The sequence below is a fragment of the Argopecten irradians genome, chromosome 12 (assembly GCF_041381155.1).
Source record: "Argopecten irradians isolate NY chromosome 12, Ai_NY, whole genome shotgun sequence".
Taxonomy (NCBI): Eukaryota; Metazoa; Mollusca; class Bivalvia; order Pectinida; family Pectinidae; genus Argopecten; species Argopecten irradians.
This window is the reverse complement of record NC_091145.1, coordinates 39,171,976-39,186,886: the sequence shown is the minus strand read 5'-3', so window position 1 is coordinate 39,186,886 and position 14,911 is coordinate 39,171,976. Positions and strand designations below refer to the sequence as shown.

At 34.3% G+C, this 14,911-nt stretch overlaps 1 protein-coding gene across 1 annotated transcript in view; it reads right to left on the bottom strand.

The window, feature by feature from the left end:
- The window catches only part of LOC138304940 (general transcription factor 3C polypeptide 1-like), a 363,966-nt gene continuing 349,055 nt past the window's right edge, over nt 1–14,911 (bottom strand). Inside the window, exons 11-15 of the mRNA XM_069245355.1 lie at nt 14,244–14,357; nt 10,006–10,661; nt 9,524–9,716; nt 2,393–2,483; nt 1–217 (exon numbers count right to left, since the gene is read on the bottom strand). Of these exons, the coding sequence (XP_069101456.1) occupies nt 120–217; nt 2,393–2,483; nt 9,524–9,716; nt 10,006–10,661; nt 14,244–14,357 (1,152 nt within the window). The 3' untranslated portion in view covers nt 1–119. The remainder of the gene's footprint in view (nt 218–2,392; nt 2,484–9,523; nt 9,717–10,005; nt 10,662–14,243; nt 14,358–14,911) is intronic.

The following is a 14,911-nucleotide window of genomic DNA, read 5'->3' as shown; positions in this document are numbered from 1 at the left end:
TAAGATCATCAGCTTTACTACACATTTCAGTTACAATTTGAAAGATGGGACAAGTCGTATACAATGAACTCATTTTAACTCCATCCAAATGTCAACATTGAGTGTCCTGATGTTCACCATCAACCTTGACCGACGTATTCCATGAACTGACCAAGTCGTGCTATACAGATTTCTGTTGGAAAGTACACAATAATGTCATCTTCTTTGTCCATGGTCACTGTGAAAAAATAAAAATAAATATGACATGAAGCATAAGAACTTTGAGTAGAATTTTTAAATATTCTTTGTAAAATGCAGATAAAAAATACCCAAAAAGCATTTGGCAGCTTCAACAAGAAGGGCTGATGTTCTGGTTTTAAAATGAAGTTCTAAGAAGCTAATTTGACAAATTTAATTCCCCTACCATATGTGCCATAATTCCCCTTGACTGAATGAACTTGTTTACAAACTAGGATGTGTAAGTGCCTCAGACTAGTTAAATTTGTTTTTAAACTGAGGTCAAAAGGCAGGTCACTGTGACCTGGTTTTAGTATATGACGGATCATCGCCCCTGTAGGTACCTAGTTCTAATGGCTTAATGGTACCGGGTATATAAGAGATATAGTTCATCAATTTGGCTTTGGCTACTGAAGAGAACATACTGTACCTAATTTAGGACTGACTTGCTTACTGAAGAGAACATATACTGTACCTAATTTAGGACTGACTTGCTTACTGAAGAGAACATATACTGTACCTAATTTAGGACTGACTTGCTTACTGAAGAGAACATATACTGTACCTAATTTAGGACTGACTTGCTTACTGAAGAGAACATACTGTACCTAATTAAGGACTGACTTGCTTACTGAAGAGAACATACTGTACCTAATTTAGGACTGACTTGCTTACTGAAGAGAACATACTGTACCTAATTTAGGACTGACTTGCTTACTGAAGAGAACATATACTGTACCTAATTTAGGACTGACTTGCTTACTGAAGAGAACATATACTTACCTAATTTAGGACTGACTTGCTTACTGAAGAGAACATATACTGTACCTAATTTAGGACTGACTTGCTTACTGAAGAGAACATATACTGTACCTAATTTAGGACTGACTTGCTTACTGAAGAGAACATATACTTACCTAATTTAGGACTGACTCGCTTACTGAAGAGAACATACTGTACCTAATTTAGGACTGACTTGCTTACTGAAGAGAACATACTGTACCTAATTTAGGACTGACTTGCTTACTGAAGAGAACATATACTTACCTAATTTAGGACTGACTCGCTTACTGAAGAGAACATATACTGTACCTAATTTAGGACTGACTTGCTTACTGAAGAGAACATATACTGTACCTAATTTAGGACTGACTTGCTTACTGAAGAGAACATATACTGTACCTAATTTAGGACTGACTTGCTTACTGAAGAGAACATATACTTACCTAATTTAGGACTGACTCGCTTATTGAAGAAAACATATACTTACCTAATTTAGGACTGACTTGCTTACTGAAGAGAACATATACTGTACCTAATTTAGGACTGACTTGCTTACTGAAGAGAACATATACTTACCTAATTTAGGACTGACTCGCTTATTGAAGAAAACATATACTTACCTAATTTAGGACTGACTTGCTTACTGAAGAGAACATATACTGTACCTAATTTAGGACTGACTTGCTTACTGAAGAGAAACATATACTTACCTAATTTAGGACTGACTCGCTTACTGAAGAGAACATATACCTTACCTACATGTAATTTAGGACTGACTCGCTTACTGAAGAAAACATTTACCTTACCTAATTTAGGACTGACTCGCTTACTGAAGAAAACATATACCTTACCTAATTTAGGACTGACTCGCTTATTGAAGAAAACATTTACTGTACCTTATTTAGGACTGACTCCCTTACTGAAGAAAACATATACTGTACCTAATTTAGGACTGACTCGCTTACTGAAGAAAACATATACCTTACCTAATTTAGGACTGACTCGCTTACTGAAGAAAACATATACTGTACCTAATTTAGGACTGACTCGCTTACTGAAGAAAACATATACCTTACCTAATTTAGGACTGACTCGCTTATTGAAGAAAACATATACTGTACCTAATTTAGGACTGACTCCCTTACTGAAGAAAACATATACCTTACCTAATTTAGGACTGACTCCCTTACTGAAGAAAACATATACTGTACCTAATATAGGACTGACTCGCTTACTGTAGAAAACATATACTGTACCTAATATAGGACTGACTCGCTTACTGTAGAAAACATATACTTACCTAATATAGGACTGACTCCCTTACTGAAGAAAACATATACTTATAATTACCTAATTTAGGACTGACTCACTTACTGAAGAAAACATACTTTACCTAATTTAGGACTGACTCGCTTACTGAAGAGAGATGGTTTAGATTCTTGCCGTAAAATGCTCCTTCTGACTGCTTTGATATCCTCAAGAATCTGAAAGAATTGTAAAAGTTAGTGTTTGATACTAAAACAATCGTTAAGAATAGACTGTAGAAATATTGGACACCTGAGTATATCTAAAGAGAACCAATTCTGAATTCTGAAGAGGTATTTGAGATGACCTGATGGCTTTGGTAAGTAATGTTTTTAGAGGTATTTGAGATGATGGTTTTGGTTAGTCAGGTTTTTAGAGGTATTTGAGATAATGGTTTTGGTAAGTCACATTTTTAGAGATATTTGAGATGATGGTTTTGGTTAGTCAGGTTTTTAGAGATATTTGAGATGATGGTTTTGGTAAGTCACATTTTTAGAGATATTTGAGATGATGGTTTTGGTTAGTCAGGTTTTTAGAGATATTTGAGATGATGGTTTTGGTTAGTCAGGTTTTTAGAGATATTTGAGATGATGGTTTTGGTTAGTCACGTTTTTAGAGATATTTGAGAAGATGGTTTTAATAAATCAGGTTTTTAGAGATATTTGAGATGATGGTTTTGGTAAATCAGGTTTTTAGAGATATTTGAGATGATGGTTTTGGTAAGTCAGGTTTTGAGAGATATTTGAGATGATGGTTTTGGTTAGTCAGGTTTTTGGGGATATTTGAGATGATGGTTTTGTTATGTCAGGTTTTTAGAGGTATTTAAGATGATGGTTTTGGTAAGTCACGTTTTTAGAGATATTTGAGATGATGGTTTTGGTTAGTCAGGTTTTTAGAGATATTTGAGATGATGGTTTTGGTAAGTCAGGTTTTTAGAGATATTTGAGATGACGGTTTTGGTAAGTCACGTTTTTAGAGGTATTTGACATGATGGTTTTGGTTAGTAAGGTTTTTAAAGATATTTGACATGATGGTTTTGGTTAGTAAGGTTTTTAAAGATATTTGAGATGATGGTTTTGGTAAGTCACGTTTTTAGAGATATTTGAGATGATGGTTTTGGTAAGGCAGGTTTTTAGAGATATTTGAGATGATAGTTTTGGTTAGTCAGGATTTGAGATGATGGTTTTGGTTAGTCAGGTTTTTAGAGATATTTGAGATGATGGTTTTGGTAAGTCAGGTTTTTAGAGATATTTGAGATGATGGTTTTGGTAAGTCAGGTTTTTAGAGATATTTGAGATGATGGTTTTGGTTCAGGTTTTTAGAGATATTTGAGATAATGGTTTTGGTAAGTCAGGTTTTTAGAGATATTTGAGATAATGGTTTTGGTACTTTTAGAGTATTGAGTGAGGTTTTGTAAGTCAGGTTTTAAGATATTTGAATGATGGTTTTGGTTAGTCAAGTTTTTAGAGATATTTGAGATGATGGTTTTGGTAAGTCAGGTTTTTAGAGATATTTGAGATGATGGTTTTGGTTAAGTCAGGTTTTTAGAGATATTTGAGATGATGGTTTTGGTTAGTCAGGTTTTTAGAGATATTTGAGATGATGGTTTTGGTTAGTCAGGTTTTTAGAGATATTTGAGATGATGGTTTTGGTTAGTCAGGTTTTTAGAGATATTTGAGATGATGGTTTTGGTTAGTCAGGTTTTTAGAGATATTTGAGATGATGGTTTTGGTAAGTCAGGTTTTTAGAGATATTTGAGATGATGGTTTTGGTAAGTCAGGTTTTTAGAGATATTTGAGATGATGGTTTTGGTAAGTCAGGTTTTGAGAGATATTTGAGATGATGGTTTTGGTTAGTCAGGTTTTTAGAGATATTTGAGATGATGGTTTTGGTAAGTCAGGTTTTTAGAGATATTTGAGATGATGGTTTTGGTAAGTCAGGTTTTTAGAGATATTTGAGATGATGGTTTTGGTAAGTCAGGTTTTTAGAGATATTTGAGATGATGGTTTTGGTAAGTCAGGTTTTTAGAGATATTTGAGATGATGGTTTTGGTTAGTCAGGTTTTTAGAGATATTTGAGATGATGGTTTTGGTTAGTCAGGTTTTTAGAGATATTTGAGATGATGGTTTTGGTTAGTCAGGTTTTTAGAGATATTTGAGATGATGGTTTTGGTAAGTCAGGTTTTTAGAGATATTTGAGATGATGGTTTTGGTAAGTCAGGTTTTTAGAGATATTTGAGATGATGGTTTTGGTAAGTCAGGTTTTTAGAGATATTTGAGATGATGGTTTTGGTAAGTCACATTTTAGAGATATTTGAGATGATGGTTTTGGTAAGTCACATTTTAGAGATATTTGAGATGATGGTTTTGGTAAGTCAGTTTTAGAGATTTTTGATGGTTTGTAAGTTTTTAGGATATTTGAGATGATGGTTTTGGTAAGTCAGGTTTTTAGAGTATTTGAGATATGGTTTTGGTAAGTCAGGTTTTTAGAGATATTTGAGATTTTTGGTAAGTCACATTTTTAGAGATATTTGAGATGATGGTTTTGGTAAGTCACATTTTTAGAGATATTTGAGATGATGGTTTTGGTAAGTCAGGTTTTTAGAGATATTTGAATGATGGTTTTGGTTAGTCAAGTTTTTAGAGATATTTGAGATGATGGTTTTGGTTAGTCAGGTTTTTAGAGATATTTGAGATGATGGTTTTGGTTAGTCAGGTTTTTAGAGATATTTGAGATGATGGTTTTGGTTAGTCAGGTTTTTAGAGATATTTGAGATAATGGTTTTGGTAAGTCACATTTTTAGAGATATTTGAGATGATGGTTTTGGTAAGTCAAGAGTTTTTAGAGATATTTGAGATGATGGTTTTGGTAGTAATTTTTGAATATTGAGATGGTTTGGTAAGTCAGGTTTTTAGAGATATTTGAGATGATGGTTTTGGTAAGTCACGTTTTTAGAGATATTTGAGATGATGGTTTTGGTAAGTCAGGTTTTTAGAGATATTTGAGATGATGGTTTTGGTAAGTCACATTTTTAGAGATATTTGAGATGATGGTTTTGGTAAGTCACGTTTTTAGAGATATTTGAGGTGATGGTTTTGGTAAATCACGTTTTTAGAGATATTTGAGATGATGGTTTTGGTACGTCACGTTTTTAGAGATATTTGAGGTGATGGTTTTGGTAAGTCAAGTTTTTAGAGATATTTGAGATGATGGTTTTGGTTAGTCAGGTTTTTAGAGATATTTGAGATGATGGTTTTGGTAAGTCAGGTTTTTAGAGATATTTGAGATGATGGTTTTGGTAAGTCAGGTTTTTAGAGATATTTGAGATGATGGTTTTTGGTTAAGTCAGGTTTTAAGAGATATTTGAGATAATGGTTTTGGTAAGTCACGTTTTTAGAGATATTTGATATGATGGTTAGTCACGGTTTTTAGAGATATTTGAGATGATGGTTTTGGTTAGTCAGGTTTTTTGAGATATTTGAGATGATGGTTTTGTTATGTCACTGTTTTTAGAGATATTTGAGATGATGGTTTTGGTAAGTCACGTTTTTAGAGATATTTGAGATGATGGTTTTGGTTAGTCAGGTTTTAAGAGATATTTGAGATAATGGTTTTGGTAAGTCACGTTTTTAGAGATATTTGAGATGATGGTTTTGGTAAGTCAGGTTTTGAGAGATATTTGAGATAATGGTTTTGGTAAGTCACGTTTTTAGAGATATTTGAGATGATGGTTTTGGTAAGTCAGGTTTTTAGAGATATTTGAGATGATGGTTTTGGTTAGTCAGGTTTTTAGAGATATTTGAGATGATGGTTTTGGTTAGTCAGGTTTTTAGAGATATTTGAGATGATGGTTTTGGTTAGTCAGGTTTTTAGAGATATTTGAGATAAATGGTTTTGGTAAGTCACGTTTTTAGAGATATTTGAGATGATGGTTTTGGTAAGTCAGGTTTTTAGAGATATTTGAGATGATAGTTTTGGTAAGTCACATTTTTAGAGATATTTGAGATGATGGTTTTGGTAAGTCAGGTTTTTAAAGATATTTGAAATGATGGTTTTGGTTAGTCAAGTTTTTAGAGATATTTGAGATGATGGTTTTGGTTAGTCAGGTTTTTAGAGATATTTGAGATGATGGTTTTGGTTAGTCAGGTTTTTAGAGATATTTGAGATGATGGTTTTGGTTAGTCAGGTTTTTAGAGATATTTGAGATAATGGTTTTGGTAAGTCACATTTTTAGAGATATTTGAGATGATGGTTTTGGTAAGTCACATTTTTAGAGATATTTGAGATGATGGTTTTGGTAAGTCACATTTTTAGAGATATTTGAGATGATGGTTTTGGTAAGTCAGGTTTTTAGAGATATTTGAGATGATGGTTTTGGTAAGTCACGTTTTTAGAGATATTTGAGATGATGGTTTTGGTAAGTCAGGTTTTTAGAGATATTTGAGATGACGGTTTTGGTAAGTCACATTTTTTGAGATATTTGAGGTGATGGTTTTGGTAAATCACGTTTTTAGAGATATTTGAGGTGATGGTTTTGGTAAATCAGGTTTTTAGAGATATTTGAGATGATGGTTTTGGTACGTCACGTTTTTAGAGATATTTGAGGTGATGGTTTTGGTAAGTCACGTTTTTAGAGATATTTGAGATGATGGTTTTGGTAAGTCAGGTTTTGAGAGATATTTGAGATAATGGTTTTGGTAAGTCACGTTTTTAGAGATATTTGAGATGATAGTTTTGGTTAGTCAGGTTTTTAGAGATATTTGAGATGATGGTTTTGGTTAGTCACGTTTTTAGAGATATTTGAGATGATGGTTTTGGTTAGTCAGGTTTTTAGAGATATTTGAGACGATGGTTTTGGTTAGTCAGGTTTTAAGAGATATTTGAGATAATGGTTTTGGTAAGTCACGTTTTTAGAGATATTTGAGATGATGGTTTTGGTAAGTCAGGTTTTTAGAGATATTTGAGATGATAGTTTTGGTAAGTCACATTTTTAGAGATATTTGAGATGATGGTTTTGGTAAGTCAGGTTTTTAAAGATATTTGAAATGATGGTTTTGGTTAGTCAAGTTTTTAGAGATATTTGAGATGATGGTTTTGGTTAGTCAGGTTTTTAGAGATATTTGAGATGATGGTTTTGGTTAGTCAGGTTTTTAGAGATATTTGAGATGATGGTTTTGGTTAGTCAGGTTTTTAGAGATATTTGAGATAATGGTTTTGGTAAGTCACATTTTTAGAGATATTTGAGATGATGGTTTTGGTAAGTCACATTTTTAGAGATATTTGAGATGATGGTTTTGGTAAGTCACATTTTTAGAGATATTTGAGATGATGGTTTTGGTAAGTCAGGTTTTTAGAGATATTTGAGATGATGGTTTTGGTAAGTCACGTTTTTAGAGATATTTGAGATGATGGTTTTGGTAAGTCAGGTTTTTAGAGATATTTGAGATGACGGTTTTGGTAAGTCACATTTTTTGAGATATTTGAGGTGATGGTTTTGGTAAATCACGTTTTTAGAGATATTTGAGGTGATGGTTTTGGTAAATCAGGTTTTTAGAGATATTTGAGATGATGGTTTTGGTACGTCACGTTTTTAGAGATATTTGAGGTGATGGTTTTGGTAAGTCAAGTTTTTAGAGATATTTGAGATGATGGTTTTGGTTAGTCAGGTTTTTAGAGATATTTGAGATGATGGTTTTGGTAAGTCAGGTTTTTAGAGATATTTGAGATGATGGTTTTGGTAAGTCAGGTTTTTAGAGATATTTGAGATGATGGTTTTGGTTAGTCAGGTTTTAAGAGATATTTGAGATAATGGTTTTGGTAAGTCACGTTTTTAGAGATATTTGATATGATGGTTAGTCACGGTTTTAGAGATATTTGAGATGATGGTTTTGGTTAGTCAGGTTTTTTGAGATATTTGAGATGATGGTTTTGTTATGTCACTGTTTTTAGAGATATTTGAGATGATGGTTTTGGTAAGTCACGTTTTTAGAGATATTTGAGATGATGGTTTTGGTTAGTCAGGTTTTAAGAGATATTTGAGATAATGGTTTTGGTAAGTCACGTTTTTAGAGATATTTGAGATGATGGTTTTGGTAAGTCAGGTTTTGAGAGATATTTGAGATAATGGTTTTGGTAAGTCACGTTTTTAGAGATATTTGAGATGATAGTTTTGGTTAGTCAGGTTTTTAGAGATATTTGAGATGATGGTTTTGGTTAGTCACGTTTTTAGAGATATTTGAGATGATGGTTTTGGTTAGTCAGGTTTTTAGAGATATTTGAGACGATGGTTTTGGTTAGTCAGGTTTTAAGAGATATTTGAGATAATGGTTTTGGTAAGTCACGTTTTTAGAGATATTTGAGATGATGGTTTTGGTAAGTCAGGTTTTTAGAGATATTTGAGATGTTAGTTTTGGTAAGTCACGTTTTTAGAGATAATTGAGATGATGGTTTTGGTTAGTCAAGTTTTTAGAGATATTTGAGATAATGGTTTTGGTTAGTCACGTTTTTAGAGATATTTGAGATGATGGTTTTGGTTAGTCAGGATTTTAGAGATATTTGAGATGACGGTTTTGGTTAGTCAGGATTTTAGAGATATTTGAGATGACGGTTTTGGTTAGTCAGGTTTTTAGAGATATTTGAGAATATGGTTTTGGTAAGTCAGGTTTTTAGAGATATTTGAGATGATGGTTTTGGTAAGTCAGGTTTTTAGAGATATTTGAGATGATGGTTTTGGTAAGTCTCGTTTTTAGAGATATTTGAGATGATGGTTTTGGTAAATCAGGTTTTTAGAGATATTTGAGATGATGGTTTTGGTACGTCACGTTTTTAGAGATATTTGAGATGATGGGTTTGGTAAGTCAGGGTTTTAGAGGTAATTGAGATAATGGTTTTGGTAAGTCAGGTTTTTAGAGGTATTTGAGATGAAATGAATCAACACTGTTAGCATATATTATACAAGGAATCTTACACTAGTTTGGCGGTGTAACCTCATCTTTGGCCATCAATATAAACTTTCTTATGTTGTTATTGTTTTTAAGGATTTTTCAGTTTTTGTTCTGAAAAGTAGTGGGCCTTTAAGGTTTTGTAAATATTTTCAATATAAAGAAACATTCAGCAGTAAGAATCTTCATTAAATATAATTTTCATATTTGGGAATTATGAAAGATGTGAATGTTGAGTCGTACTATCCTTCACTAAATATTTCCCTGAAATAACTTACATCAAGGATCTGTTTCTTCAGAAATGGAGGGTTGAAGGGTGTGTAGTTTTCACACAAGTTCTGAAAACTGATTCCTGGTGAAGCCATTATCTTGCGCATCATTGATTCTATCATGGTTTTCAACATTGGCTTATTGAAGCTTCCTTCTGGCTTTCTCCATGGCGAGCACAGCAGCCTTACTCTTTGGTATGTACTGTAAGGGAGGTAATCACCAACAGATGATGTCAACGACAGTGATCTTCTACAATATACACTACATATATTTACAATGTAAACAAACAGAACTAATGATTCTGTCAATGTAAACAAACAGAAATAATGATTCTGTCAATGTAAATAAGCAGAACCAATGATTCTGTCAATGTAAATAAACAGAACTAATGATTCTGTGAGTGTAAACAAGCAGAACCAATGATTCTGTCAACGTAAACAAACAGAACTAATGATGCATGACCCGTACCAGGTTTTACTGAGAGTGTTACCTGGTTGGTTTCGGGATGTATGGATCCTCCGGCTGACACTTTGATGGTGGCTTCCCTCTCTTTGGGCGATCACTTTTTACCTTTTGACTGGTCAAATTACCCTCTCCAGACTTATCATTCTTGTTCTGCTCATTTGAGGTAATTATGCCAGGATTATCTCCCTTCTTAGTCAAATCTTGTAGCTCAGAGTTGTTTCCCTTGATACTGTCTAATGGTCCATGTGCTGATATCGCATCTCCTGATGGTAATGTTGTGGGGTCCTGAGTTGTGTCCCCTGATGGTGTTGGTGTGGGGGTTGGAGTCATGTCCCCTGATGGTGTTGGTGTGGGGGTCGGAGTTGTGTCCCCTGATGGTATTGCTGTGGGGGTTGGAGTTGTGTCCCCTGATGGTGTTGGTGTGGGGGTCGGAGTTGTGTCCCCTGATGGTGTTCTTGTGGGGGTCTGAGTTGTGTCCCCTGATGGTGCTGCTGTAGGGGTTGGAGTTGTGTCCCCTGATGGTGCTGCTGTAGGGGTTGGAGTTGTGTCCCGTGATGGTGTTGCTGTGTGGGCCGTAACTCTTGATGGTGTTGTTTCAGAAGAGACTTTATCAAGGTAGCCAAGAGGGTTTGCAAAACTCTCTTCCATGAGCTGAAGGTCACCGTCAAACGAGTCGTCCACCTGTTATGCCAAAATCTTTTAAATAGCCATTTTCATTTGAAGATTTTAATTGAGAATGAGCAGCTAGTCAAGTTTTTACATGGCCTGTCTGTATGATGGAATGGATCTTAAATTAAAGTAAAATAACAAACCATATTCCAGTACATTGTATTTAATTCTACAGAAGTGTTATCTATTTTCTGATTTTCAAATGATAAAATTCTTGATAATTACAGTCTATAATTTTTGTTAAACTGATGACAGCTATGTGAAAAACAAGAGGCCCATGGGCCTTAGCGGTCACCTGATATCAGATACAGAATGAAACAAAGACATGCATATAAACACTATATATTTGCCCATCAGGCCCTTGAAGTCAGTCAGTGATTTTATAAATTTGACTTTTTAATCTGTGAAGATTATTTGGTTACATCAAATCTGTGAATTCAGAAGTAAGATTTTGAAATGTTATCCATTTTGACCCCTTTTGGCCCCACCCCTCTGGCCCCTGGGGGTCAGCCAGGACCAATTTGGATATGATGTTAAAATGCTATCTCAGGCTAATAATTCTAACCCAGATTGACTAATTTCCTATGAAAACTAAGCAAATAATGTTCCTAAATGTGTTTTTCCTATATAAACTATAGTAAACTTGACCCCCTCCCCAGAAGGGAAACATGAGACCCCAGGGTAATATTATTCACAATTTTTGTAAAGGACTTTAAGACCTTTCCATCTATGCAGAGTATTTGATTCTACCAGTTCCAGAATTTCAGAAGAAGATTTTTGAAGTTTTAGCCTATTTGACCCGTTTTGGCCCCGCCCCTAAGGCCCCTGGGGATCAGTCATGGAAAATTTGGTAATAAGATTCAATGGCCATCACATAGGGATAATTCTGACAACAATTGACTATAAATTTCCTATTATAATGACTAAATAATGCTCAAAAATGTGTTTTCCCTACATAAACTACAGTAAACTTAACCCCCTCCCCAGGGGGAAACCTGAGACCCAAGGGTGATGTAATTCACAATTTTCATAAAACACCTTAAGACCTGTCCATCTATGAAGAGTATTTGATTCTACCATTTCCAGTATTTAAGAAGAAGATTTTTAAAGTTTTAGCCTATTTGCCCTTTTTGGCCCCACACCTCTGCCCCGAGGGGGTTGACCAGGACCAACATAGATATAATATTAAAATGTTATCTCAGGCTAATAATTCTAAACAAGTTTGACTCATTTCCTATGAAAATTGAGCAAAAAATGCTCATAAATGTGTTTTCTCTATATAAGCTATAGTAAACTTGACCCCCTCCCCAGGGGGAAACGTGAGACCCCAGGGTCATATAATTCACAATTTTCATAAAACACCTTAAGACCTTTCCATCTATGAAGAGTATGTGATTCTATCAGTTCCAGAATTTCAGAAGAAGATTTTTGAAATTATAGCCTATTTGACCCCTTTTGACCCCGCCCCTAAGGCCCCTGGGGATCAGTCATGGAAAATTGGTTAATAGGATTCAATGGCCATCTCATACTGATAATTCTGACAATATTTGACTCATTTCCTATTACAAATGATCAAAAATACTCAAAAATGTGTTTTCCCTATATAAACTATAGTAAACTTAACCCCCTCCCCAGGGGGAAACCTGAGACCCCAGGGTCATATAATTCACAATTTTTGTAAAGGACCTTAGGACCTTTCTATCTATGAAGAGTATTTAATTCCATCACATCTGTGAGTGGAGAAGAAGATTTTTGAAATTTTAGTCAATTTTACCCCTTTTGGCCCCTCCCATAGCTCCCTGGGGGGTGGGGACCATATAATTCACAATTTTGATTGGCCTTATGCCTTAGAAGGTTTGTGCAAAATTTCATTGAAATTGCTTCAGCGGTTTTGGAGAAGAAGTCGAAAATGTAAATTGTTTACGGACATACGACGCACGACGGACGACGGACGACGCACGACGACGGACAAAAGGCGATTAGAATAGGTCACTTGAGACTTCATCTCAGGTGACCTAATAAAAAAACAAACTAGAATTGTGTGTAAGAGATAAATACATCACCTACAAAATAAAATAATTACAGTGAAATTTGTGAAACTTGAAAAAATGAATTTAGAAATGCGTGAAACAGATAGAAATAATATAAAAATGCAAAACAATGCAAGTGATAGTGTAGGGCAATACTATATCTCCATAAAAAGAAACTAATGTCATGTGGCAGGCATGAATTTTTTTTATTATGTACGCAATGAGTTTACAGTTAATTTGACATTTCAGCTCCTGTATCCCTGTAGGAGTTATCCCTCTTTGTTCAAATTAAATGTTTTGGATCAGTCTTAAAATGCAATTGGCACGTCAATTAGGGAAAAAGAGGAACTTTAGAAAGACCCCTTCAAACTTTATTATCAAAATCAAATATAACCACCATTCAGCCATCTTGTTTTTGGATCAGTCCCAAAAAGCACTTGTCATAACTAAAGGACCAAAGGAGAACTGTCATATGGAATTTTAAAAATATTGTTTTATTCAAATTTCCTAAACAAAACATGGACCCCTGATTGCTATCTTGTTTTATGATTGGTCGCAAAATAACAATGGCACAACTATGGCTGAAAAGGACATGATGTTCAGCAAGACCACTTAAATACTTTCTGAGAAATTAGCAATAACAAACTTGCATTGTCAACGACAGCCACCAGTGTTTGCCATCTTGTTTTTGGATCAGACTGAAACTGCAATAAGTACAACTAATGACATTTACGGGGAACACTTTTCAGGAAGACTCTTTCAACTTTAATTGTTTACAGATGACTTGACAGACGAGCAATTTGAATAGCCTGTCACTTGTTGATGGTGGACTAACACTGACTGATAGGATAAAAATATTCAACAGCTGGTTGGACTAAAACAAGATCAGAGCCAAAGAGAATCAAATAGACTGAGAGTGTTCAATTAACAATTAATTGTATAACAGAAACTGTAGTAATAAGTTTCTGTTATATTTGACAGCTACGACCTTGAATGAATTAAGGTCAATCTCATACATTTAAGCAAACTTTAAACAATTTCATATTCATCAGAAGTCATTTAAAGATTTAAGTCTTTGTGACCTGTGTGACTTTGAACGAAGGTCATTTAAACAAACTTGGTAGTGCTTCATCCCAGCAAATTACAGACCTAATATCAAGTCTCTAGGCCTCTCAGAAATAGCTATTCACAAAAAGATTTAAGCAATTTTGACTTGTGTGACCTTAAATGAAGGTCATGGTCATTCATTTGAACAAACTTAGTAACCATTCATCCCAGCGTATGCTACATGTCTAATATGAGTACCCTGGGTCTTTCAGTTATTGAGAAGAAGTCTCTGGAATGAAAAAATTACGGAAGGCAGACAGCGCACAACGATGGACGAAGCATGATGACAATAAGTCTTCCTGACCCTTTAGGATAGACGGCCTTAAAACACTTATGGTGGTATTGAAATATTCTAAAAAGGAGAAAAAAATAATGTGAGCATTCACACATTTTGCGAACATTGAATTGAACTGATTTCAGAAGAAAATATCCTGGAGTGAACTTTTTCTGTGCGTACCTGAGTTGTCTGCCTTACACCACGTCCTTTCACATTCTTGTATGCGTGTGTTAACCACGGCCGGGCGTTTCTGAAACTCACATATCGCTCAATAGTCACACCCACTTTTAGTACCTGTAATATATAAAATAGTAAGACCCACTTTTAGTACCTGTAATATATAAAATAGTAAGACCCACTTTTAGTACCTGTAATATATAAAATAGTCAGATCCATTTTTAGTACCTGTAATATATAAAATAGTCATATCCACTTTTAGTACCTGTAATATATAAAATAGTAAGACCCACTTTTAGTACCTGTAATATATAAAATAGTAAGACCCACTTTTAGTACCTGTAATATATAAAATAGTCAGATCCACTTTTAGTACCTGTAATATATAAAATAGTAAGACCCACTTTTAGTACCTGTAATATATAAAATAGTAAGACCCACTTTTAGTACCTGTAATATATAAAATAGTAAGACCCACTTTTAGTACCTGTAATATATAAAATAGTCAGATCCACTTTTAGTACCTGTAATACATAAAATAGTAAGACCCACTTTTAGTACCTGTAATATATAAAATAGTCAGATCCACTTTTAGTACCTGTAATATATAAAATAGTAAGACCCACTTTTAGTACCTGTAATATATGAAATAGTAAGACCCACTTTTAGTA